Source organism: Mustela erminea, chromosome 1 (assembly GCF_009829155.1).
Source record: "Mustela erminea isolate mMusErm1 chromosome 1, mMusErm1.Pri, whole genome shotgun sequence".
Classification (NCBI taxonomy): domain Eukaryota; kingdom Metazoa; phylum Chordata; class Mammalia; order Carnivora; family Mustelidae; genus Mustela; species Mustela erminea.
The window spans coordinates 211607897-211633923 of NC_045614.1; the positions used below are offsets into that span (position 1 = coordinate 211607897).

Below are 26027 nucleotides of genomic sequence, written 5' to 3' on the forward strand. Positions count from 1 at the left end.
GATGGAACAGTTGCTAAAGTTGCTTCACTTGGATTTTTTTTTGATGAGATTTCTTGACATTGAACCAAGAGCTGAGTAGAGTTGCATGAATCACCGAGTAGATGGAGCCATGAGAGAAAAGCGGGCCCCGTGTCTGCAGCGCTCCAAAGCCGTTCGTTATCAGCTCTCCGAGGTGGATGCTGGTCGAGGGTTCTAGATCTCTGAGTGGGTGTGTATGGGCACAGTGACTGGGATGACTGCTCCAGAGTCTTTGGTCTCTGTGTCCGCGTTACTTTGAGAGAAGTCAGAACTCTTTTTTCCCCTAAGTGCTCAGGAGCAAAGGCAGACACCCCCAGCAAACTGTGCGGGATGGGAAAGGGAGGGACCTGATGCCCCACTGGTGGCAAACGCAGAGGACTGAGTTAGGCCCAGTGACTCACAGGTTCCTGGAGTTGTTCCTGGCTTGTGTGTGTCCATGAACCCTAAGAACGGAAACTCTGGCCAGTGTTAGGACTAATGCTTCACCTTGGCTTTCTAACCCTTGTGTGCCTGCCGGGATCCTGGCCAGACTGTCGTCTTTCAAGTGCCCCTGAAGTAGCTTCACAGCTGTGTTTTGCTGCACTGATGAAGCAGGAGTAGTGGGAAGAAAGTACCGTAAAGTACCAAATCCTCTCCTGAGGATTTGGGGGAAAGGTGACTGTTCTCAGAGGTCTGTACGGAGGCAAAAGTGTGAGTCAGCGATTCTCAGCTGGCATAATTTGTGTCCCCCAGGGACATTTGGCATCTTTCTTTGGGCTGTTACCAGGGGGTAGAAAAGGTGCTGCTGGCATTTAGCACTAAGATTCCCTGCAGTGACGTGGTTGTCCTTATGATGAAGGCTTATCTGGCTTCCAAGTCCATCCTGTCTGGGTTGAGAAAACCTGAATTAAATAGTTGAAATAGTTGAAACATACATATGTATCTTTTTTTTTTTTTTTTTTAAGATTTTGTTTATTTTTTTGACAGACAGAGATCACAGAGAAGCAGGCAGAGAGAGAGGAGGAAGCAGGCTCCCTGCTGAGCAGAGAGCCCGATGCGGGGCGCGATCCCAGGACCCTGGGATCATGACCTGAGCCGAAGGAAGAGGCTTTAACCCACTGAGCCACCCAGGCGCCCCATACATATGTATCTTTAAGATGATTTATTTTAGAGAGAGAGAGAGCACACGGACGTTCAGGGGAGCAGGGGGAGGGGCAGAGGGAGAGAGAGAATCTCAAGCAGACACCCGCTGAACACGGAGCCCAACGTAGGCCTGGATCCCAGGACCCTGAGATCGTGACCTGAGGCGAAATCAAGAGTCAGATGTTTAACTGACTGAGCCACGCAGGCACCTAGAAACATATTTAGTGACCTTTCTTTTGGTCGATCCAGACAGCATGATGAGCTCTGCTGGCTCTAGAATTTTTTTGCCCCTCTGGGCACGGACCTGACCCGTGTTGGACAGGATGCTGTTGTCAATGTTGAGCTCATTTGGACACTCATGCCCAAAGCTCTGTTTTAGCTCTTTGTCCAGTGACCGTTTGGCTTTCCAGGACTGTCCACCAGGCAAGTGGCTACAGGGCCGGAGTTGGGTTCATGGCAAGCAGTCTGTGTCCCTTGCTGTCTGTTGACTAGAGGAGAGCGTGTCGGTGTCTGAGGAAGCTGGTGTTCGCGGGAGGCCGGAGCCCGCCAGCCAGGGTGGGACAGGATGGATGGAAACGAGGGGTTTGGAGGTTGCTGGTTGATTCTGAATAGAAAGATTCAAGCCCTGGGCTCTGCTAGTTTTGGAATCTTGGAGCTTCACATCTGAGATGGTAAGAGTGATTCTTATTTAATCGTTACTTGACTCATCCCGGTTATCTTCTCTCCACTGCGCCCTCCCTAGCCGAGTCGCGTCACGGTTGCCCTTTTGTGAACCACAGCATCATTCAGGCTTTAATATCAATTTGTTTTAGGATAAAATGAGACTCAAGCTGCATTTTTTAAATAAAGAAAACTAGCCGGTGCGCTCTGAATATTGAAGAAGGGATAGCTGAGGTGGCTATTCCCAGATTTCTTGTCTGTGGAACAGCTCGTGGCATCAGTGCTCCATGGAACTGACTTTGGGAATACACTGTTCTGAGCAAAGGGAGACGTGATATTAGTGCGTTCATTGTTGTGTTTGCAGTGGGTTTTATCTAAGCATCAGTCTTCCCTTGAGAGGGATCCTGGAGAGAGGGAAGCACTCCTGGGGGCCTTCTCAGTTAATCTCCTTCTGTAGGAATCTGCCTAGCCTGGGGACATCTGTCTGCCCAGGGGACAGTGACCCACAGGCCCCACCTTCTACACCTCCTCTGTTTCCAGAGCTGGGTACGACAAGCTGTATTTGTTTGCTCAGCCTCAGTAGGAGAGCAGTGGGTATCTTTAGCCACTAAACCCTTCTGTGTGTGTTTCCTAAACATTTGGCTGTTAACTCATGCCTCTTCAGTTTTGTTTTGTTTTTTCTGTAAAGATGATACTGTGCATCATTTGCACAGTAAAATTCAAGTATTTTATGAGACAAAAAAGTTTAGACTAGTTCTAAAGAGAACAAAATTCGCTGTTAATGTAAAAAGGTAGGGGCGCCTGGGTGGTTTAGTTAGTTAAGTGCCTTACTCTTGATTTCAACTTAGGTCATGATCTCAGGGTCATGAGATCGAGCCCTGCATTGGGCTCCATTGGTTAAGTGGCTGCCTTCAGCTCAGGTTATGACCCTAGGGTCCTAGGATCAAGTCCCCCATTGGGCTCCTTGCTCAGCAGGGAGCCTGCTTCTCCCTGATTGTGCTCTCTCTGGCAAAAATTTTAAATAAATAAAAATAAATCAATCTTTTAAAAAAATGATAGTAGATAATTTTTTTGTATGAAAAATCTTTGTATACCCTGGACCGATAATTGAAAAGTAAGCCGGACACGATTTGAGTCCCAATAAAGGGGAAAGGGTGGCATTCACTTCACAGTGTTTTTGCACGCCAGCTGCGTGTCCGCCAGTCGCCTGGAGTAAGGGCTCATCAGCAGACAGCGCAGACCCGCTGGTCATGGCGGCGGTGGGGCCCGAGCACTGACTGTCTGCCTGTGCGGAGTTTTACACGAGCCCCTCTGGTCCTGCTCAGAACGTCTTCCCCTCACTTCTGTATCTCACAGCCGACAGCTAACATGCACACAGTACACGCGTCCTAGGGACCAATGCCAGGAAGCAGACACAGGGCTTGGACGACAGAGGCCTTACTCCAGGAACCCGGGGAGCCCACTGCGTCACACTGGCCTGTTCTTCTGTGATGTTTGTGTGTCTTCGCAGAGAGATGTGAGGGACGGAACTCTTTTGGAATGGAGTTCGTCCTCATTCAGTGAAAGCCCTTTGTGGGGGGTTGCTTCTGCTGTTTTACTGACAGGAGCTGTCATTGGCCTGGTAAAGCCATTTTCCTTATTAACAGGGAAGGTGCCCTCGTCAGCTGCACACAGGCCACGGGGCGGGGGTGGGGTTGCAGGGAGGGGAGCCTGGCCTTGGTCAGTATCTGTGGAAAGAACAAGCCCGGATCTGCTGATGACGCTGCTTCTCTTAAGGGATGGACATGAAGTTGCTGATGGCAGGTCAAGGGAGAGAGACCCACACAGAGACCCGGATGGAGATAAGGGACAAAGAAATGTCCGGCATCAGCAGAACTTCCCAGAGCGGAAGTCGACATAGGGGTGTGCTGTGGGCAGAGTGACAGGCTTTACGGATTTGTGTCGGATGGGGGGCCCAGGCGAATGTTGTCCCCCGTGCTTCTGAAGTCACATGTCCCCAGCTGTGCTCAGGTGGGGGGAACTTTATTATCATGTGTCTCCAGTCAGTCGCACCAACCCCTTGGGGCATCCCCTCCTCTGAGCCCCGCAGATCCACAGCGAGGCCGGAGAGCGATGGGTCTCTCTGTGCCGCGGGGACACGACCAGCCGGATGCTTCCCGTGGGCTGCGAAGCTGAACCTCTCGGGGCCACGTTTGTTTGAGCAAACTCCATTTCAGTGACTGCCAGCAGGTGGACAGAACAGAAAGGCGAGAGATGGCAGCCACTCAGAATGAGGAGGAAAGAGCGGGGGGAGAGCCGAGCGAGCGGTGGCTGCTGGGACCAAGCCCTTACAGTCGGTATCTCTTGTCCACAGAACAGACGCTCTGCTCCTGAGGCTGTCCCTGGTGGTCGGCAAAGAGGTGTTTTACGCTGCCCTTTGGGGGAGCGTCCTGGTGAGCCCGGCCATCCGCCTTCCCGCCTCGCTCTTTGTGGTGGGCCACATCAGCAGGGACTCGCCGGGCAAGGAGCAGAAGTACATGCTGGGGACGGATTACCAGCTCACGGTGGGTGCTTTGCTCCTCACGGGGACGGCTTCCTCGTGCACAGGCTGTCAGCTGGGGCTGCAAACGGGCATCAGTGGAGAGCAGCAGGGAAATAGAGGTGTTCCAGGCATCAGAGTATGTGCGCTTAGCTGCCAAGCAAGACGAGGCGTCCGTACGCAGGATAAACCCCGGACTGGGGTGTTTGTTTTTCACATATGCATTAACAATTTACGTAGACAGATACATGTTTGCCCCTAAAGAGGCCCCTTCTGGAGGCCCCGCCAGTACGGTTAGTTATAAGCAGTGCCCCAGGGGCCTCGCAGAGTCTGCTGCTTTAGCTAGAACCTTGCTTCCTCCGTGGCCTTTGTCACCCAGCCCAGCGTCTGCTCCCCCGGTCACCGTCTCTCCGTCCTGCTCCAGCTGTCGTCCTCTCCTCTCTCAAATCGAGATCGTCAGGGCGCTTCCGGTGTCCGTCCTCAGGCCCGACCCTTCTCATGACCCTGCTGGATCTTTCTCTTCTCCCCAAACTTCCGTCCTGTGTGTCTAATGGCCTGCAGTCTTTCGCCACCTAGTGGTAAACCCTAACAGCTTGTGCCTCTCCATTTTCACGGCCTTTCTTCCTTCAGTTTCAGAGGCTTGCTTGGACTTTGCCATAATTTTCCGACAGGCTCCTCCCCAACCCGTCCTCTGCTAAAGCAAAGCTTCGCTCCTGTCTACACTGTGCTTGAAAGATATCTGGATTCCTCTTGCCTACAGATAAAGTCCAAACTTGAGAGTATTTTTTTCAAATTATTTCTATTCACATATAATGTATTGTTTGCCCCAGGGGTACAGGTCTGTGAATCATCAGGCTTATGCATTTGCACAGCACTCACCATAGCACATACCCTCCCCAATGTCTATAACCCAACCACCCTCTATTTTAAGTCCTCTCCCAACCTACCCATGCCTTGCCCTCCCTTCAGGCCTTCTGCCCCCCTGAATGGACTGCCCAGGCGCGCCTGTAGGTCTGTGAGGCCACCTCGCTCCTTGCACTCACCCCCCATCTCCTCTCCACCATCTCCACACACATCTTCCCTGTCCTTCTCAGAGTTTTGTTGTTTCCCCCAGTTGAAAGATCTTTCCCTCCCCTCTTAGAATTCTCATAGCTTTTTATTAGCGTTTTTCTTATGGCTCTTCTGTATCCTGTGTCTCTACACTTGGAAAAGACACAAAATGTGTATTGAATTGGTTTGGAATCCATTTAACAGAATGTCTTTGGAGTTTCAGGTTAGCCAGAAGTTCTTTTTGGAACTGAAAGACATTCCTTTCTAGGATCATGGAATTTGAGGTCTTAGAATCTCACCCTCTGGTCCAAGCCCCTCCAGGTCTCAGCTGGAACATGCGAGGCCCACAGCTAACCGACTCTCCGGTGTCGCACTGGCCATTTCCAGCCTCCTTGGGGGCTTCTGGGTATCACCTAAAACTGGCCCGCGTAGGAGGCAGGCCGGGAGAGACCAAGGAGAGAGGCCGGCCGCTCCAGATCCATAGGCGGCCAGTCGAATAAGCAAGAGAACTAGAGAGGCTTGTCTTGGGTGGCCACAGGTCCAGTAGAGCTCCACGTCTGTTCTGAAGAAAAGATTCACAGCAGCTGTACTCTCAGTTTTGAAGGGGAAAAAAACCATTTTACTGATACTATAAAAATCTAATTGAAACAGAAGAAAAGGGACATCTGTGCACAGGTGAGGGCAGTAGTAGTAAGCAGTGAATGAGAGTAAGACAGAGTTCCATCACATTGGGTCCTTACCACAGCCGGCCTCTCTAGCTGGGGAAGGCCTGTGGAGACAGCCAGGCCGGAGTCCCGGTGGAGAGGCTCGGGCGGAGCGTCCTCCCGTCAGCTGGGACTTCCAACTGACCATCCCCATAGGGCAGATGACAGGGGTCTGAAGTTAAACAGTTACTCACCTCCGTACAGTTTGGAGCGAGCTGTATTCCTGTTGTCATGCCTTTACATCTTCAAGGAGCCTGGGCTGGGTGTGTTTGCCTCCCCTTCGGGATTCCATTCTGGGGGAGCGCCCCGGCCTGGAGCAGGAGGGGAGGCAAACCAAATTTCACAGCTCTTGCCGTCCAGACCAGAAGGGCCCGTTCTGACTGGGAGGCCCACGGATGTCCACTAACCAGGATCCCCGGGTCACCTATGCGGTATGAGTCTCAAACACATTTTTTGACCTACCTGTGTATGTGCAGGTCAGGGTGGCTGGTTATGCAGGACAAATCCCAGTGATGAAGTTCTAGAACCTAGGTGAGGTTCGGTGGGCTGAGGTCCGGAGCCGATGACCAAGAAAGAATTCTTGAGACATCTTTGGTGCAAAATGGTGGTTTATTAAAGCACGGGCACAGGACCCGTGGGCAGGAAGAGCTGCTGTCCAGGGTTGTGAGGGATGGCAGGATATATATCTTGTGGTTGGGGGAAGGGGAGGAGAAGGGAGGTTTCAACGAGTTTTCATATGCTAAAGAGGGCCTACAAGATGCCCTGATACCGGAGGCCTTGAGGCTTGATCAATGTTGTCTTTAGGCCAGCCATTAACATCAAGATAGTTGGGAGATTCTTGGTGGGATGTCGTAGTAATCAATCCACATCAGTCGTCTTTGTTAGTGAGATTTAGGTTTAGAAGAGATTTAACTATATTTACATTCCCTTATACCTCACCATGGTCCTTCAGTTTTGTTAATGGTGGGGAAGGTGACCTTAGGGTTTGAGGAACTCAGCTATTTGCCTCTGGCTATTGATTTGTAAACCAAGGGAGACTGTGATCTTGTAGGATTGTGATTTCTGCAAGTTAGCTATTTGTTTCTTGCTTCTGTCAGTCGGGGTGCCAGAGGAATGTCACATACATTACCTAGGGGAGCGGGTGGAGAGGGGGTGCAAGGTGCCAGCTTTTGCTTGGTCTTCGGCCAGCCTCCTGCTCCCTCATCACCAGAAACCTGCGTCCATACAATTCCACACCCACCTGCCAAATCTTAAAAGTCTACGTAGCGGCCTTAACTGGGCTCAGTAACGTATATCGCGCAGGTGTTCTCAACACCACATCTCTGTCGCAAGGCTATGTCCCTTGGGAACTTGAGTGGGCAGGGCAAACAGAGTGCACATTCCAGGATCTGGGAGGGGGTGAGGCGCCGCCAGCTCCACAGGACAAGTAGTCTTGTCCATGACCTCCTCCAGCACGAGTTGCCCCCCAGGGTCTAGGGCTGGAACCCTCATTTCTCACACTGACGCCTGACTGTTCAGTTCCTGGCTTCCCACAGTGGTTTCAAGGTTCCCAGTAGAAGTTACTCTCATTTCTGTGACTGTAAGCAGTAGCCTGCCAAGTACTGCTAAATGTCTGGGGAGTGAAATGTTCATGCTGTCTTATCGTTTACAGGTAAAGTCTCTGTGTGCCTCACTGTTGGACTCAAATGTCCTGGTGCAAAGAAATAACCTGGAAATTGTTCTGTTCTTCTTTCCATTTTATACCTGTCTGGTAAGTCACCTGTGTTCTTCCGCGGGAGTCCCTGGTGTTTCCTGAGGACATGGGGCAGGTGGGTTGGACCTCAGAGCCACTTTGTGATCACCATTTGCTTTCAGCCAAAACAATTTTTCAGTCCTTGTTCCTTTTTTTGAGGAGGATGTTTCCATAGCAAAAACTGCATGGCTTCTGGCCGTGGGCATTGCAAAGATCCAACTCCTTCTGAGAACTTTCTTTTTAAGATAAAGCTTTGTAGACTGGTAAGGGGGACCACGTGTCCAAAAGCCAGTACTCTGTTCCATCATCCCTTTGCAGTAAAGTGTTCTCTGTCCTCCAACAGGATTCCAGTGAGAGAGCCATTCCCCTGCTCAGATCGGACCTCGTGCAGATCCTGTCAGCGGCCACCCAGACCCTACTGAGGAGAGACATGTCTCTGAACAGAAGACTTTATGCGTGGTTACTAGGTCCTGAGCAGTATCCAATAAGTGAAAGTCAAAGTTAACATGAAACCTTTTAGTGCTGATTTTTGGAACAAGTTTCAATCTTGGTGATAACGTTTCTGAATCATAAGATATGGAAAAATAACACGCTGATTAAATAGGGCCTGGTCGGCTGAGTTCTGCCTGCACTGTAGCTTGGCTTATGTTACAGGTATTACACTTAAAAACAGGGACGTAAGTAAGTGGGATATCTATTGAATATTGAACATTGAATCCCATTTTAAGAAGCTTGAAATACCACCAAAAAAAAAAAAAATTGTAGCTAAACCTTATTCAAGTAGAAGCCTGTTGCTGTAAAAAAGTCTCATGGGTTTGGGGGTGTGAGAGAAGACCCACAAATGTTACAGATTTTGTGTAAAAGGAGGTTTGGCCTGGATGGGAATGTCTGTGGCATTGACATCAAGTTTTGGAAAACATTTGGATGACTTAAGGGGAGAGCTTGAGAACCCAGGTTTCTATTTCTGCAGACAGCCTGTAAACTTGTAGAATAAGAGCCCCTGACTGTTGGTTGGAAGTCTTCATAGGGACAAGAGTCCAGGAAACCACAGGGCTAGGAGGCGAGCACTTTCTGAATTTTATAAATTCCCACGTTCATGTTCCTGAGCAGAAGTTGTATACAAAGCGACCATGAAAGGACTCCATAGCTTTTTTTCTTTTTAAAGAGGAGTTTTGGGTTCACATCTAACTTAAGAGGAAGGTACAGAGAGTTCCCAGCTTCCCCCAGGTTCTCCCTCCCCCCACCAGGGCGGCACATTTGTCATAGTCGATGAAGCAGCGCTGGCACGTCATCACCCAGACTCTGGTTTCCATCAGGGCTCGCTCTTGCTGGTGTGCTTTCTGTGGGTGTAGACAGATGTGCGAGGGCGTGTGTCCACCAGGACAGCATCCACACAAAGTAGTCTTACTGCCCTAAAAAATCTTCTGCTTCACCAAGTTTATAACCCTCAACATGGGGGTCTTCTCACACCAGAGTCAGAAAGTTCCCTCTCCCCTTTCTTTCCTCTTTTCTCCCTAGACACAGAACTTTCAGAACCCATTGCATAGAAGTTTATGAAGGATTTCAAGAAGAATATTTACAGGCTTTTTAAGCATTTTTATCAAAAGGATGATTTTACTAAATGATCAGCTCTGTTCTGGTTGACCTTGACTTGCTGTGTATAGAGAGGACCCAGGATCCAAGTCCAGTGCTGAGTCTAGCCTGTTAGCCTCAGCCTCAGAGCCCACGCTCTCTCCTTATACCATGAGTTGCCCTCCCTTGGTCTTTACCCAAAGCTCAAAATAAGGGCATATATGTGAGAACAGCTTGGTTTCACATACTGTCATACAGACGCTGGTTTTAAAAACTGATCCTCATGCCTTTAGATCTTTGTAATCAGACAATCAAAGACACTGAGGGTGAATTCTCGGGACAAACTAAATTGATGCCTGTTGAAGTGGAGTCCTTAGCACCCCCACATTTTTCTCAAAAGAAGAAAATGTGACTTAGTCTTGCCAGATTGGAATTTGGTTTTCTGTTGGAGGAATTCTATTTTTAAAAATGCTGGAGCATGATTATTAATCCTTTGCGCAGGATTATGTACTTTAAAATTTTAGATCTTGTTAACAGCTCATGATCCTTGTTCTTTTATAGGTTCAGATATTAAAGGAAATACCATTGTGCCAGAATCCGAGCTCTCAAATTCTTACGAAGACCAGTCCTCGTATTTTTTTGAAAGATATTCCAAGGATCTTTTAGTTGAGGTAAAGGAGCCTTTCTGCAAAGTAGATCCCGGTCTAGAACATTCCTGGTCATGATTCCTCTGTGAATTGATGGGCAGGACCTCAGAGCAGACATGGGGCATGTCCTGGATCCACGGTGGGGAAACCTTTTCTGTGCTCATTCCGTGCTGCGTGACTGGTTTTCTCTCTATCCCAGAGTTTTTACAAGTAGAACAACCAGTAATGTCAAACTGTGCTGTGTACAATATCCTGATCTGTGGCTTTAAAAACAAAACAAAACAGGGTCTAGCTGAAATACTGCACCAGAAGTTCTCAGACGCCGACGTAGAGGAACGTCACCACGCGTACCTGAAGCCGTTCCGAGTCCTCGTCAGTCTGCTCGACAAGCCGGAAATAGGTAATGTGCGAAGCGCGGTCACTGTCATGAGCCCGATGTGGATTGCCTGTGCGAGACACATCAGCATGTTATTTTGAGTGTGATTCCATCAGAACTTCCAAATCTTGAAGTACTTCAGCCCGGTTATGTGCTCAGTGGTCATATGTAGGCACCGCTTACGAGTTTTGCACAATAACGTGAGCACTTTTGTTAGAGAAGTCCTTTGAGCTCCTGCTATGCACATTTTGGCGTGTGCGAACAGAGCATATACTGTACTGACTTCGCGAGAATGTTCCTTCTGTCAAATATCCGGCTTCAAGTGAGCTTTGATTTTATTTTCAAGGGAGTAAGAGACCCTCCTCCCTCGTTTTGCCTTGTGACCCGGGGCAGGCACTTCTGCCATGTGGGCCTCAGGCTGTTCCTCTGCCAAATGAACAGAGCTGAACTAGACTCCATTTCCTAAAGGGTCTCCTGATACACACTGTGGTCCTGTGAGCCTCAGCTGAAAAAATGACCTTCTCTCCCTTGCTTAAAGAGTAGAAATTGCTCCGATATCCATTCACAGTAAGATCTTAATATCCAAAGTGCCTGGGTGGCTCAGTCAGGTAGGTGTCTGCCTTCCACTCAAGCCATGATCCCGGGGCCTAGGATCGAGCCCCACAGCGGACTCCCTGCTCAGCGGGGAGCGTGCTTCTCCCTCTCCCCTTGCTTCCCTCCCCTGCTCATGCTCGTGTGCTCTCTCTCTGCCAAATAAATAAAATCTTAAAAAAAAAAATTAAAGATCTTAATATCCAGTCACTTGAACACCATAATGGGTCTCCAGCTTCTCCATAGGATTTTAAGGGGGTTTTTGTTATTGTTTTTTGTTTTTTTTAAAAGATTTTATTTATTTATTTGACAGAGAGAGAGAGATCACAAGTAGGCAGAGAGGCAGGCAGAGAGAGAGAGAGAGAAGCAGGCTCCCCGCTGAGCAGAGAGCCTGATGCGGGACTCGATCCCAGGACCCTGAGATATGACCTGAGCTGAAGGCAGTGACTTAATCCACTGAGCCACCCAGGCACCCTGTTATTGTTTGTTTTTAAAGATTTTATTTGAGAGAGCAAGAGAGCACAGGTGTGGGGAGGGGCAGAGGGAGAAGGAGAAGCACACGTGGGGCTCCATCCTAGGACCCTGGGATGAGCTGAAGGCAGATGCTTGACTGACTGAGCCACCCAGGAGCCCTGAGATTTCAAGTTTGATGCTGTCGTCTGAGCGCTCAGGATTTGGACACTGCCTGGTCGCTGTTTGCAGAGAACAAGAATCGAGGGCTTTATTGAGGTCCCTTCTCCCTCTGCTCTTGGGGTGGAGGTTGGAGACCGTTTATTCATTCAGGGACAGGCATGGAGCATTTGCTGTGTGGCAGGGATGATGCTAGGTTCTAGGGATGCAAGGGGGGGGAAGGCATCCAGTCCAGTTATATGGAAGGGAGACTCTGAGGTCCTCATGTGTTTTTACTGTTGTTAATCATAACAGCTGACATTTTTTGAGCATTTTTTTGCGTCCAACAACCCTGAAGTGGGTTTTCTCACTATTCCCATCTTACAGATGGAAAGACAAAGGTTGAGCAAAGTCAGTGATTTGCCAGAGGCTGCCTGGGAGCTGAGATTAAAATGCAGTCTGTTTGACTCTGGAGCCTAAGCTCTCTGACAGGGCATAGCTGCTTACCTGACTGCACGCAGACCCACCACACCCGAGACGCTCGGTCATGGAACACGGATGACCTTGTATCCCGTGATATCCCGTGACATGTACAGCTCTAGCTGCTCTTGGCCAGACTCAAAGCATGAAGTGTTTGTCCCTCCCAACTCTGGCCTTAAGTGCCCCGAGCTTGCCCTGTGCCCTTCCCCTGTCCCTCCCCTCCTCTGCTACCTCAGTCCACTGGCGATGGCTCTGCCTCTTTGTGTGGAGTGACTGCAGCTCAGAGAAATCACGATTTCCACTAAAAAATGAAGTGAGCTTTGTAAGTGTATTGGGAGCTTCCTGCATAACTTGGGGAAATGACCAAAGAAAAAATGTAACCGTATTTTGGAGGCTGAGGGTTTTATGTCTTGACCTTGACCCTCAGTGAGCCGAGTGAAGAGTTGCTGCCATCTTGGGCTCCAGGTCGGCGTTTCCAGACGGGGAGGAATGGCAGCCTCCTGCGCGATCCAGCCGTCTGATTTTCCTGTCTGTCCCTTTCGTTGTCCCAGGGAAGACATACTTGGGAGGCAGAGGAGTGGATTATACAGAAGTAGAGCTGAAGGGGCAGGGCGGCCCTTGTTCTGCTACCAGGCGTCCCGCGCTGCCTCATTTTCTCCTTCAGTCACGGCAACAAACTTGCCTTCATTTGTAAAACGCATTCAGCATCTTCGCACTGTAGATAAAATATATGCGGGGCTTTCGCTGAAAAAAGTTTTCTCAGAGGCACATCCTCTGTTTTTGTGAAAAAAGAAGCATAAAAGAGTGGCTCGATCTGCTGGCTGTTTTTTAACACAGACACGTTGACAGAGCTTTCGTTTCCTCTGACTCGATCCAGTTGTCCTCCGTTGAACACACGGGTGAGAGGTCGCTCCCTTCCGTGCCCGGTGGTTGCTATGGACGCAGCAGAAGGTCTAGCTGCCTTCCACCTGCCTGATCGGTAGGAATGTTTCCCTAACCTGCAGCTGGTTCTGTTCTTTTGTGCCATTTAGTAAGCTCTCCAGGAGTGGTGGCATTTCTTTTGTGGGATACCAGGTCATGATTAAAAGATTTTGTGGGGAGCACCTAGATGGCTTAGTGGGTTAAAGCCTCTGCCTTCAGCTCAGGTCATGATCTCACGGTCCTGGGATCGAGCCCCACATCGGGCTCTCCGCTCAGAAGGAACCTGCTTCCCCCCCTCTCTCTGTCTGCTTGTGATCTTTGTCAAATAAATAAAATTTAAAAAAAAAAAAAGATTTTGGAGGGGTACCGGACTGGCTTAGTCAGTGGAGCATGTGACTCCTGATCTCAGGGTCATGAGTTCGAGCCCCAGGCTAGGTGTAGAGATTACTTAAAAAAATAAAATAAAATAGGGGTACCAGGCTGGGGCAGTTGGTTAAGTGTCTGACTCTTGGTTTTGGCTCAGGTTGCAATCCCAGGGTCATGAGATTGAGCCCTGCATTGGACTCGTGCTCAACCTGGAGTCTGCTTGGGTTTCTCTCTCTCTCTCTCTCTGCTCTTCCCACCCCTGTGCTTGCTCACATTCTTTCCAAAATAAATAAATCTTAAAAAAATAAATAAAAATGTAAAAAAATGTTAAAAGAATGTAAAATAGAAAAGTGGTCCTACTCTGGTCAAGCAGTTTGTGCACACTTACATACCCTGAGCACATATCCTGGCTCCCCCAGACAGAGTCTGGCTTGGATAAGTTCTTCACCTCTCGGTGCCTGTCCCTTATCTGTCATCAGTGCAGCAGTGCAGTCCCTGGTCTTATGGCTATTGGAAGGAGTAAATAAGGTTTAACCGATAGAAAATGCTTAGAACAGTGTCCAGCACGTGGTAAGCACTACAAAAATATTGGCCATTTTCACGGATGGTATTCCCCAGCTAAAGTTGTCGTTGTCAAACGAGTTTCTGAGCATTTTAGACAATGAAATTGTGTGTGCAGTTATGCTCTCTCTTTTCACACCTGTGTCATTTACTGTTGTAAACATGAATTGTTCGTCTTTCTCTGACCGTTTTTGTTTTAACTGCAGGCCCTCGAGTGGTTGGGGATTTGTTTCTCGAAGTCATCCGGGCCTTTTATTCTTACTGCGGAGATGCGCTCGGCTCCGATCTTAAACTTAGTTATACCCAGAGTGGAAACTCGCTAGTAAGGTATGGGTTTGCCCCCAGCTTCATGCTTCTTCCCCACTCCCTTATGGTACGAGTCTCTTTTCCTTGCTGTTTATTAGAAATTATTGGGGCTGAGAACATGGGCACGCAAGGGATCACACCAGCCATGAAGATAACTGATGCTCTTGAGTCCGTCACCATGAATGGCCTGTTTCCTATTGGCTGGCGTCAGAGGCATGTGAGCTAGTCTCTGCCCAGCCTGGGCTGTACAGACCCTATTTACTGGCAGGTGCACAAGCCGTTTAAGGGCAGCTGGATCTGGTGTCCCCATGTGGGGATTTAAAAGGGAGGATGGGGGCGCCTGGGGGGCTCAGTGGGTTAAGCCTCTGTTTCGGCTCAGGTCATGATCCCAGGGTCCTGGGATCGAGTCCCGCATCGGGCTCTCTGCTTGGCAGGGAGCCTGCTTTCTCCTCTCTCTCTCTCTGCCTGCCTATCTACCTACTTGTGATCTCTATCTGTCAAATAAATAAATAAAATCTTTAAAAATAAATAAATAAATAAAATAATAAAAGGGAGGACGGCAGGGGCTGAGAGAAGATTGGGAGGTGGAACCAGGGTCCAGCGGCAGAGGGGACACCCAGCCAGGGGCTCCCTGAGGACATGTGCTGCAGGACCCCGAAGGCAGAGCATGTGGGGTTCAGGACCTGGCAGGGGTGTTGTCTTGGAACGTGTGGTTTTCTCTCAACCCCGGGTTTTGTTCTTGCTTTGTTTTGTTTGTTTGTTTTAAAGATTTTAGTTATTAGACTGGTGGTGGGGTGGGGAGAAAGGGTTGAGGGAAAAGCAAGCTCCCCGTGGAGGAGGGAGCCCCACACGGGACTCAGTCCCAGGACCCCAGGATCATGGCCTGAGCCGAAGGCAGACACTCAACTGACTGAGCCACCTGGGTGCCCCTTGCTTTTGTTACTTTTAAGACAGTACAGTCTCTTCCTTTTTACTTTATCCTTGATGTAATTTCCTTCTGCCTGAATTGGCATTGCGTATATTGAAAATATAAATCTATTTGAAGATTTCTCTGGCTTCTCAATTGTGAATGTACCAAGAGTTCTGAGTGTTTGCTCTTTTCTCCTAGAATTATTATTTTTCTGAATGTGAAAGTAATACATGCCATTTGTGGAACATACTGATATTTGAAGGTATCAAGAAAAAAAGATATCACCCACAATCCCACTGCCCTTGAGAGGAACACATGAAACATTTTCATTTCTCTGCAGACTTGGAATGCATACACTAATCGATAGTTGTATGTCTTTTATTTTAAAGGTGGAATTCCGGGGCTGCCTGAGTGGCTGGGTCCGTTAAGCGTGTCCAACTCTTGATTTTGGCTCAGGTCATGGTCTCAAGGTCATGGGGTCAACCCCGTGTCAGGCTGCATGGTCAGCAGGGAGTCTGCTTCAGATCTTCTCCCTCTGCCCCTCCCCCAGCTCCTGCACGCTCGCTCACTCTCGCTCGCTCTCTAAATAATATACAAAGATGGAATTACGTTAGCTATTTCATTGCCTGTTTTTTTAAATGCAAGTTGTGGGTAGCTCTCCTGTCTTCTGCAGTGGAGCGTAACTTTGCCTTAGGCTCCTCAGTAAGGATTTATACTGGTTTAAAATAAATCCCGACTGACCAAACGGGTGTACCATGTTATTTCACCAGCAGGGTATCTAAGGCCTCACACATGGGCTAAAACTGCTTTCCTTTACCAGATTCTTTTCACAGTAGCTCTTATACTTACTCCTAAGAGAATGCCTCAGTGTAAATATTGTTTATACAATGTAAATATTGTTTAGGATGGCGTTATGCAAACTCTTTCCTATATCAGGCCAATAACATTTTTACCTTTATTTGATTTGTCTGTCTCTCTAGAAGTAAGTAAACGAAATACAGTTTTTTAGACACGGTGTTCTCATGGTAGACGGCTTCTCACAACTGCATTCATGAGCATCTGCCTTCCTTTACAGTGCAATAAAAGAAAACAGAAATGCCTCCGAGATTGTTAAAACAGTGAATTTGCTGATCACGTCCCTCAGCACAGACTTTCTCTGGGACTATATGACCAGGTGTTTTGAGGACTGCTTTAGGTAAGTATCCAGTTTGGGATTATGGAATGTTCAAGAGGCTTTTGTGGTTTCATAGCTGTTAACGTGGCTCAGGTTGGGTGGTCTGTGCTGAGCACATGATGGGAAATAATTCTCTTAAAATTGTTGTAGAATAAAAAAACATTGCCGGTAAGAAGCCTCAGGTACTCTGTGCCCCATAATTCTGGAGCTTCCTTATTTATTAATTCTAAGTCGAGAAAACCTTCTGCATTTTCTCATTACATTGACCAGATACATCTGCACGCGTGTTCCCGGAAGCTCATTTGTTTAAAGGGGTGGAGATCTGTGGTTCTGTGACTAGAGTGCATGGTTTTAAAATCATTAGTCTTCTTAAATTCTTACTGAAATTTCTGTATCACTGGTCAGATAAAAGCATTAAGCTGCCATGAGCAGCTATTTGTCACCGTTCATCTGGTCAGTGACTTGCACCACCTTGCCGTTGTGGACTGTGGTGCGCTCTGGGGAACCGCATGCTTCCCTGTCAGCCTGTCCCAGGTCCCTCTTCTCACAGCGTGAGGAATAGTGTCATCTCTCAGACCCTGTCTTGTCCTGAGTCACACGGTTAGACTTCCTTGCTGTCACTGTTCTTTCCCTACCTGGCAACTCAATCGAAGTTTTCCTTGTTGTTTGCTGTGGGCTCTCCTCTGGCCTGAAAGCCTTCCAGGTATACTCACTAGCTCCTCAGGACACCCCAAAGAGAAGCAGACATTTGGATGACATAAGAAAGTCAGCGCCCAGGGACAAGAGGCCCATCGTGTGGCATTTCCCAGGAATTAGCAGCCAGCTGAGGCGGGAACCCAGGAATGCCTGACCTCCCAGCTGCTCCCCACTGTGACCCTCTGTGTCCTCTAGAGCCAGGGCCTGGTGGGCGTTCAGGTCTGTGGTGAATCAATTACCTGTAGCCGGACCCAGGGGCAGCAGCAAGGCCGTGTTAAACTGAAGCTGGAATATATTTTGGTCAGCCTGTTTCTGTTTCAGAATTACAAAGGTATGCTTTCTTTAAGAAAAAAAAAAAGAAGGAAAAGAAAAGAAAAATCAACTACAAAACATTTCAAATGTAAGAAAGAATAAGAAATAATGCCAGACACACACACACACCCATTACTGAAATTATACCCTTGGCCATTGTTTTTCAGATTTTTTTTTTTTTTTCAAGGAATAGAATGTTGCTACCCAGACTGCCCTTGGAACATGGTTTGGGGGGGCACCTGGCATTCCTCCTCTTGCTGGAGCTCCAGATCCGCTGGGTGTGGCATCCCACCTGGGCCTGGATCCGCCCTCATCTGAACTGGTGACGTTCAGGTCTGAGTGAACGTGTTTCAGAGACACGCAAATTCAAGGCACAGACTGACACTCCATGTCTGATAGTTTTAGTCACTAGAGCTTACTTACCAGAGTGACAGAGCTGCCTTTCATTATGTTTGAAATAGGGTAACTTGCTTGCACATCACAAGAAATGCTTGAAGTTTTCAAAGGAAAAAAAAATTGATTTGGTTTTCTTTCCTGTGACTTGTGTAGACCAGCGAAGAGGACTTTTCCTGTTGGGAAAAGCATCAGCCCTCCCCCGACGGTGTCAGAACTCTGCACCCTCTTGGTATTCCTCCTGGATGTTATCCCCTTGGTAAGGCCCCTTGCTGAGAGGAGGCGGCTCTGTGCTTGCTGTTGTTCACGTTCTCATTAGTGTCCTTGGCCTGATAAACCTCACCTTCCTGAAAAATGGGTACACATAAATGCACACTTGCAGTGTTTGTTTTGGCGTGGAAGATGTAGCTGAATGTAATCTCCTATGCCTTTTATGTCTTATTTAAAAGAGATTATAGGGGCGTCTGGGTGGCTCAGTGGGTTAAAACCTCTGCCTTCCGCTCAGGTCATGATCCCAGAATCCTAGGATCGAGTCCCGCATCGGGCTCTGCTCAGCAGGAAGCCTGCTTCCCCCTCTCTCTCTGCCTGCTTCTCTGCCTACTTGTGATCTCTCTCTGTCAAATAAATAAATAAAATCTTTTTAAAAAAATAAAAAAGGTTATAACTTTGAGCCAGTTGTAAGTGACCTAAGCCGAAGTTTTATCCAGCAGAGATGACTTGGCTTCACCCTGAACCTCGGTTCTTCAGGAGTGGGATTAAAGGTATTTCTACATAAAACTGTGCCGTTGGCTAATTTTCTCAAAGGAAACTAATTTCCTTATATAGAAATAAACCTGGCAATGATTTTCTGTTAAGAAAGGTAAAGACACTTGGGCACCTGGGTGACTAAGTTGGTTGAGCGTCTGACTTTGGCTCAGGTCACAATCTCAGGGCCCTGGGATGGAGCCCCACATCGGGCTTCCTGCTCAGTGGGAGTCTGCTTGTTCCTCTGCTCACCCGCCACCCCCGCTCACTCTCACTCTCTCTCTCATAAATAAATAAAATCTTTTTAAAAAATGGACTTTCTGGGTGCCTGGGTGGCTCAGTGGGTTAAGCCGCTGCCTTCGGCTCAGGTCATGATCTCGGGGTCCTGGGATTGAGTCCCTCATCAGGCTCTCTGCTCAGCAGGGAGCCTGCTTCCCTCTCTCTCTCTCTCTGCCTGCCTCTCTGCCTACTTGTGATCTCTGTCTGTCAAATAAATAAATAAATAAAATCTTTAAAAAAAAAATGGACTTTCTAAGGCACCATTTTTTTTTTCTGACCAGAAATTGGAAACATGAGTAGTTAAACTTATGTCTGTTTTCCACAGGAGCTTTACTCTGAAGTGCAAACCCAGTACCTCCCTCAGGTGCTGGGCTGCCTGGTGCAGCCTCTGGCTGAGGAGATGGAGGCGTTGAGCTTACCCGAGCTCACCCAAGCCTTGAAGACGTGTTTCAAAGTGCTCAGCAAGGTCCAGATGCCACCTTCCTACCTGGACATGGAGCCCACGAGTGGAAGCACGGTACAGCCCTGGGGAGCGGACATGGTTCTCTGGGCTTGGCTTACTTCCTGGGAGTGGGAAGTAATTAGGGTGGGCTAGGGTAGAAGTGAAGACCAGAGGATGTAAAGGTGTTACCTAAAATCTGCTTCTAGAATCCTCAGACGCTTCCCAGAAGCTTTTAGCGTGGAAGCTGACCACCCCCCTTCCGCTGATCACCCCCGCCACTCCCCACTGCAGGTACTGGTTTGATTCCAGTACTGGTTTGTCCAGACCTTGCTCTGTGTGTGTGTGTGTGTGTATTTGTGTGGTGTTGGTGTCCTTTTAGACACATAAGTGAGATGCTTATTTACTTGGGCTGCAGTAACAAAGTACCACTGACCGAGGGACTTAAATGGGAGGTAGTTACTGCCTCCTGGTTCTGGAGGTCAGAAGTCTGAGGCCACTGTGTGGGCGGGGATGGTTTTCTCTGGGGAGGGTTGGGGGAGTCGGCTCCATCCTCTGTCCCTGCTTCTGGTGGTGCTGGCAGGTTCTGGGGTCTCCCTGCTGTGGACTCGGCATCCTGCTCTGTCTTCATCCCCACCCTGTGTGCAGATTTCCTTTTTGTAAGGACATGGGTCATGTTGGATTGGGGCCCACGCTAATGAGCTCATTTTGACTTGACCATCTGCAAAGTGCCTGTTTCCAATAAGGTCACATTTCCAAGTAGCGGGGGTAGGACTGATTCATCTTTTGAGGGGACACGTTCAACCCATAACATACAGTGTTCTCTGACTTGCTCTGGTTCTCAAACAGTGTTTTGGGGACCTCATTCCATACCGGTTTATGTAGAAGCTTCTTACTCTTGGGTGACTTCTGTGCGATAGTCTAGGTGTGGCTTCCCCATGGCTTCCGGGCTTCTCTCAAGGGCAGTTAGGTGATTTCTGGCTTTTCACTGTTACAGGCAGCGCTGTGCTAAGCTTCCTTGCACAGCTGGCTCGTGGTTGCAGGTTTCTCTGAAGGGTCAGTCCCTCTCCGTGGGTTGCAGTCAAACCCATTTCCTTTCAAACTGGAGAGATACGTGCGCCTTCTAAATTGGCACAGATCTGGGGCGCCTGGGTGGCTCAGTGGGTTAAGCCGCTGCCTTCAGCTCGGGTCATGATCTCAGGGTCGTGGGATTGAGTCCCGCATTGGGCTCTCTGCTCAGCGGGGAGCCTGCTTCCCTCTCTCTCTCTCTGCCTGCCTCTCCGTCTACTTGTGATTTCTCTCTGTCAAATAAATAAATAAAATCTTAAAAAATAATAATAAAAAAAAAATAAATTGGCACAGATCCTGCCAAACGGTGCTCCCAAAAGACGGTAACCAGTCAGGAGCTGGGGGCCTGCAGTCTTTGGGTTATTTTTATTTTCTACTTTGCTTAAAGATTTGAAACCTCGGCCCTTGACACCCGTCCAGTGCAGCTGCGGGCTGGAGCGCAGGCTGACTGGGCGGCGGACACCCAGAAAGGGAGCTGCTCCCAGCACTCGGGGCTGGGCCTGCACGGGGGTGTTAACTCCCTTTCCAGAGTTAGTCCTTTTTTGTTTTTTTTTCCTAGCTGTAATAGCTAATAAAAAAAGTCCCTTAAATGATTTCAGATACAAAGTTTAAGCATGTGTCTTCAAACATAATTATCGATGTTTCACAAAGCGTGGACTATTTCATTCTTCCTGTAGAGCACAGTGGTTTAAATGCTGGAATGTTTTAAATTTAATGGGATATTAATGACGTTAGCAGTGTAAGAGGAGAGGTTGACTGATTAAAGATCACAGTGTCATCCCTCAGAAAAAGTGATGGAGCGCGCGTACGCACGCTCACACACACTCACACACTCCCCAGTAGGTCGGTGGAGGGGTACTTATATGTACATGAGTAAACACTTTATTCTGGCTTTCTGCTTTCATTTTATTTCTTCATGCCTTTATTTTGCCCTCAGCCTGACATCCTCATTCAGTTTTTTAATTTAAATATGCCAGAAACTCTTCTTAAATAACGTTTTTGAACCTTGAACCTAAATAAATAATACAAAGTGGGCTCAAAGCCCGCTTTCCTGGAGAGTGTGGGGCCCAGCAGCCTCCTCTTTGGGCTTGCCCCCCCTTCTTTCCCCTGTTGTGCCTTCTTCATTGTATTATACACTTTTACACAGGGGTTCTCTTGGTGTAGAAAATTAGGATTTCAAAAAACTGGAAGTAACCTATTCATGATTTGCCCGATTCAGCTGGTATTTGAATCCCTTGGCCTTACGAGATGTGTACAACACAAATTTCCTTTTTTTTTTTCCCACAGAGTCCAGTAAAAGGTGAAAACAGTGAAGTGATTATAGACACAAAGGCAGTGATTCCGGCTGACGAAGATGCTTCGTTTCCTCCCCTGAAATCTGAAGACAGCGGGATCGGGCTCAGTGCCTCGTCGCCAGAGCTCTCGGAGCACTTGAGGGTCCCCAGGGTTTCTCCGGAGAAAGACGATGTTTGGAAGAAGGGTGGGAGCATGCAGAGGACGTTCCTTTGCATCCAGGAGCTGATCGCCAACTTTGCGCACAAGAACATCTTTGGAGCACAGCTGGCAGGGTCCGGAGAAGAGAACAAGTGTGACGAGTCCGCGGCCCGGAGGGACGAGGACGGGCCACCGTGCTCAGCGGGCAGCGACTCCGACAGGAAGAACCCGTGGGACACGAAGCCCATCAGCGTGCCCCAGTTTAAGCAGATGCTTTCAGACTTGTTCACAGTTCGGGGGTCTCCGTTTAAGACAAAAAGTGCAGAGCTGCCATCGCCTCCGCCCAGGAGCCCCGGCCAAAAAAAGGAGGAGGACTGGGCTGTGGAGCAGGTGGTTGTTGACCTGGGGAGCTCACGGGAGGGCTGCAGGGAAGCCTTCGCGGCCGCCTGCCACCTGCTGCTGGACTGCGCCACCTTCCCCGTCTACCTGTCCGAGGAGGAGACGGAGCGGCTCTGCGAAGCACTCTTCCAGCTTCCCGGTGAGAGGGCTGCCCCCCTGGAGTCCGCCCTCAGGAGTCCCGTCACGTGGCCCACACCCTCTCTGCCGTGTGTGTTTTTGTCGTTCGTGGTGTGTGCTTTTGACTTGCCTCTTAAAGATGGCAGATTGGTGAGGCTGGGACCGTATTTTTAAACTTGAGGAGTCCCGCAAAGCCTGTTAAGAGGCCTGGAAAGTAAAAGGTGCTTCATGATAAATAGTAAATAGACTAGTTCATGAGACTGGTCGTTAAAGATTTGTGTTTGTCTGCTAAGGTTACTTTAATGAAGTACCACTAAGTGTCTTAAACAACAAAAATGCATTGCCCCACAGTTCTGGAGGCAGAAGTCTGAGATCAGCATACTGCCTGGGCTGTTCTGGAAGGTTCAGAAGGATGTGTTCCAGCCGCTCCCTAGCTTCTGGTAGTTCCTTTGCTCATGGCATCATAACTCCAGTCTTTTCATGGCTTCCCCTTGTGTGGTCTATACGTCCTGTGTTCAGTTGCCTTTTTTTAAGGACACCAGTTATTTTGGATTGAGACCCACTCTAATATGACCTTGTTTGAACTCATTACATCCTCATCAACCCTGTTTCCAAATAAGGTCACATTCTGAGGTCCTGAAGGGACTTATAACTGCAGCATAGGAATTTTGGGGAGTCAGGGGGACACAATTCACCCCATAACAGGCGGTGTCTTAGAAGCTCAGGCTGCCGTAACAGAAAACCATAGACTGAATGGCTTAAGGAACAGAAATTTCTTTCTCACAGTTCTGAAGGCTGGAAGTTTGAGATCAGGGTGCCAGCATTGTTTCTGATAAGAGCTCTCCCCTTGTTTGTAGATGGCCACCTTCTCACAGGGCGCTCACATCCTGGGGGCACGGGGGCATCTCACTGGCGTCTGTTCTTATGGGGGTGCTAATGCCGTCACAAGGGCCCCACCTCTGAATACCAGCACGTTAGGCATGGGGGCTTCAACATACGGATTTGGGGCAGACACAATTACAATCTTTAGCAGGCAGTGAACTCTTAAAAGAGAGGAAGGTGGAAAACAAGAAAGAAGTGATGAAGTTGGTAGGAACACGGGACCAAGCCGTCCCCTCTTATTAAAGTCATCAGTTAATTTCCTCTGCAGTTTCCTCGGGAGTCATTAGCCGCACATGACGCTGTACTTGAGGATCGGCACTTAGAATTGAAGTCCACAGTTTATTTGGGGCCTCTTTTTTTTTAAAAACATCTTATTTATTCATTTGAGACAGGGACAGAGCATGAGCTAGGGGAGCGGCAGAGGGAGAAGCAGGCTCCCTGCTGAGCGGGGAGTCCGATGTGGGCTCAATCCCAGAACCCCGAGATCATGACCTGAGCTGAAGGCAGAGGCTTATCCATCTGAGCCCCCCAGACACCCCTGTTCTGGGCCTCTTTGATGCCATGTGTCCTGCCATCAGGAGAGCCTTAAAAAATGTTTTGAACTCGATACCCACAAATGTGGATTTACTACATGTAAATTTAAAAGCAACTTTTAACATGAGTTCCAGTATATGTAAGTTCCTCAATAAATAAATAAAAGGCAGGCGCTCTGAGTCATCTCAAAGCCCTGAGACTGACATTTTCAGAAGTCGAATAACCTGACAAGCTTTTGAAAGCAGACTCAGGGTCCTTTGTCCTCTGGCCCCGAGTGATTACTGATAATCATGGCACCACCAGAAGGTTACTGTCACACTGCTGGCCGCCTGACTTGTGGCTCTCAGAGGGTCTCCGAATCTGCACACAGCGAGCCATCATCACATGGTTCTGTCTTTCTGACTGGCTTCCTTGCAGGGGCCGGCGATTGCAGCTTCCCGTCCTGGCTGAGGTCCCTCATGACCGTCAGCTGCTGTGTGACCGACTGCTTCCTCCAGAACGTGGCCATCTCCACCCTGCTGGAGGTGATCAACCATTCCCAGTCCCTAGCGCTTGTCATCGAAGACAAGATGAAACGTTACAAAAGCTCTGGACACAACCCGTTCTTCGGCAAGCTGCAGATGGTGACAGTCCCTCCCATTCCTCCAGGGATACTGAAAGTCCTCGCAGAGAAGACCGACTTCTATCAGGTATGCCCCACTGGACGGAGGTGGGCGAGACCCTCTTCCCAGCCTTCTGTTCAAAGCTGTCTGCGACGTGGTGGTCACAGGGATATGGCGGCTCTGATTACAGCCCCAGAGGGCTGCTCAAGACCTGTGCCCGCCTTGTCTGTCCCTCTCTTTCAGGCTGCAGCACAGTTTCTGGCTCTGCTCACTTTTAGGCTGACTGGACTTCATGTGTAAGGATGGTTAAGTTATATATAAATATATGGAAGAAGAGACTGTGCTCTAATTTATAAGGGTAAAGGCTTTGAAACTAGTTCACCTCAAGGAAAGCTTAGTTCTTGTCAAATTTAGAGAAGATTATTCCTGAAGATGGTGAGCGGGTCTTGCGTCCATCTTTGAGGGGACAAAGTAAAATCACTTAAAGCTATATATGATAGGGCTCGTTTAATTGCAAAAAAAGCTAAAAGCAGTTGTGGTGAGCTCGTGAGAAAAAGTCAAGTTTCTTTTTTTTTTTTTTTTTTTAAAGATTTTATTTATTTATTTATTTGACAGAGAGAAATCACAAGTAGATGGAGAGGCAGGCAGAGAGAGAGAGAGAGGGAAGCAGGCTCCCTGCTGAGCAGAGAGCCCGATGCGGGACTCGATCCCAGGACCCTGAGATCATGACCTGAGCCGAAGGCAGCGGCTTAATCCACTGAGCCACCCAGGCGCCCAAAAAGTCAAGTTTCTTATAGAGACAGTGCCCACAGATGTCAAAGGTCAAGAGCGCAATCCAGCTGGGTCTCATGGGGTCTCATCTGGGGGCTCTAAGATCCTAAGACTGCTCCCTCTGCACCTCGCTTGGCCGAGGGGGTGTCCAGGGGTCACCTAACAACTTGGTTGCCACGTGACCTTCAGTCTGCCTCATGACCCTCAAGTTTGGTTCCTATAGCTAATGATGCTCATATACCTTTCCCACAAGCCTGAGCTAACAGGTTGGGGCTGTTAGTCTGTCAGTGAGGCACCCTTGGGTCAGCGCCTTCTGCTTCTCCAGCCCACGCAGCAGTGACAGGGGCCAAGGGGTAGGAGGTCATGTGGGGCAGATGGGGACGTGCCCACTCACTGGGACCTGCGGGGATGGGGCTGCAGACACCCTGGAAAGTTTTGGCACTTGGGAAGAGATATTTTATATAATTTATGGGTGAATGAGATATAGAAACTCTACTTTCCCTTCAGGTTCTAACAGCCTGTGCGTTGAAAGCCTTTGAAATAGGCTGCCTTGGGGCACCTGGGTGGCTCAGTGGGTTAAGCCTCTGCCTTCAGCTCAGGTCATGATCTCAGGGTCCTGGAATCTAGCCCCACATTGGGCTCTCTGCTCAGCAGGGAGCCTGCTTCCCCCTCTCTCTCTGCCTGCCTCTGTGCCTACTTGTGATCTCTGTCTGTCAAATAAATACATAAAATCTTAAAAAAAAAAAAAAGAAAGAAAGAAAGAAACAAGCTGCCTTTTTCTTGTTTGGGATGAGCTCTTCCCAAGCAGGTCACATAACTGGGGCCACCTCTCGGCTTTGTTTCTTATTGTTGTTGTTGCTGTTGTTAATAACAGCTGTAGTTAGATAAAATTTACTTACTATACAAGTCTCCCACTTGAAATATACAATTCAGTGGTTTTTACTGTAGTCGCAGAAGTGTGCCATTTTACTTGGTGTTTTCCCTATTTTTTGTTATCCTTCCTTTACAGTTTTCTTTTCCAGCAAATGGATATTTTTCTG

General features: G+C 48.6%; 1 protein-coding gene across 7 annotated transcripts in view; it reads left to right on the forward strand.

The window, feature by feature from the left end:
• The window catches only part of DOP1B (DOP1 leucine zipper like protein B), a 108496-nt gene that overhangs the window by 37001 nt on the left and 45468 nt on the right, over nt 1–26027 (forward strand). For all 7 annotated transcript variants that reach the window (XR_004288502.1, XM_032354644.1, XM_032354608.1 and 4 more), the window contains 11 exons: nt 4154–4343; nt 7724–7822; nt 8148–8271; nt 9938–10047; nt 10309–10423; nt 14134–14254; nt 16219–16338; nt 17875–17977; nt 19067–19258; nt 21536–22220; nt 24032–24303. Coding sequence is in view for 6 of the 7 variants with exons in the window: in XM_032354644.1 (XP_032210535.1) it covers nt 4154–4343; nt 7724–7822; nt 8148–8271; nt 9938–10047; nt 10309–10423; nt 14134–14254; nt 16219–16338; nt 17875–17977; nt 19067–19258; nt 21536–22220; nt 24032–24303 (2131 nt within the window). In the remaining variant the exon portion in view is untranslated. The remainder of the gene's footprint in view (nt 1–4153; nt 4344–7723; nt 7823–8147; nt 8272–9937; nt 10048–10308; nt 10424–14133; nt 14255–16218; nt 16339–17874; nt 17978–19066; nt 19259–21535; nt 22221–24031; nt 24304–26027) is intronic.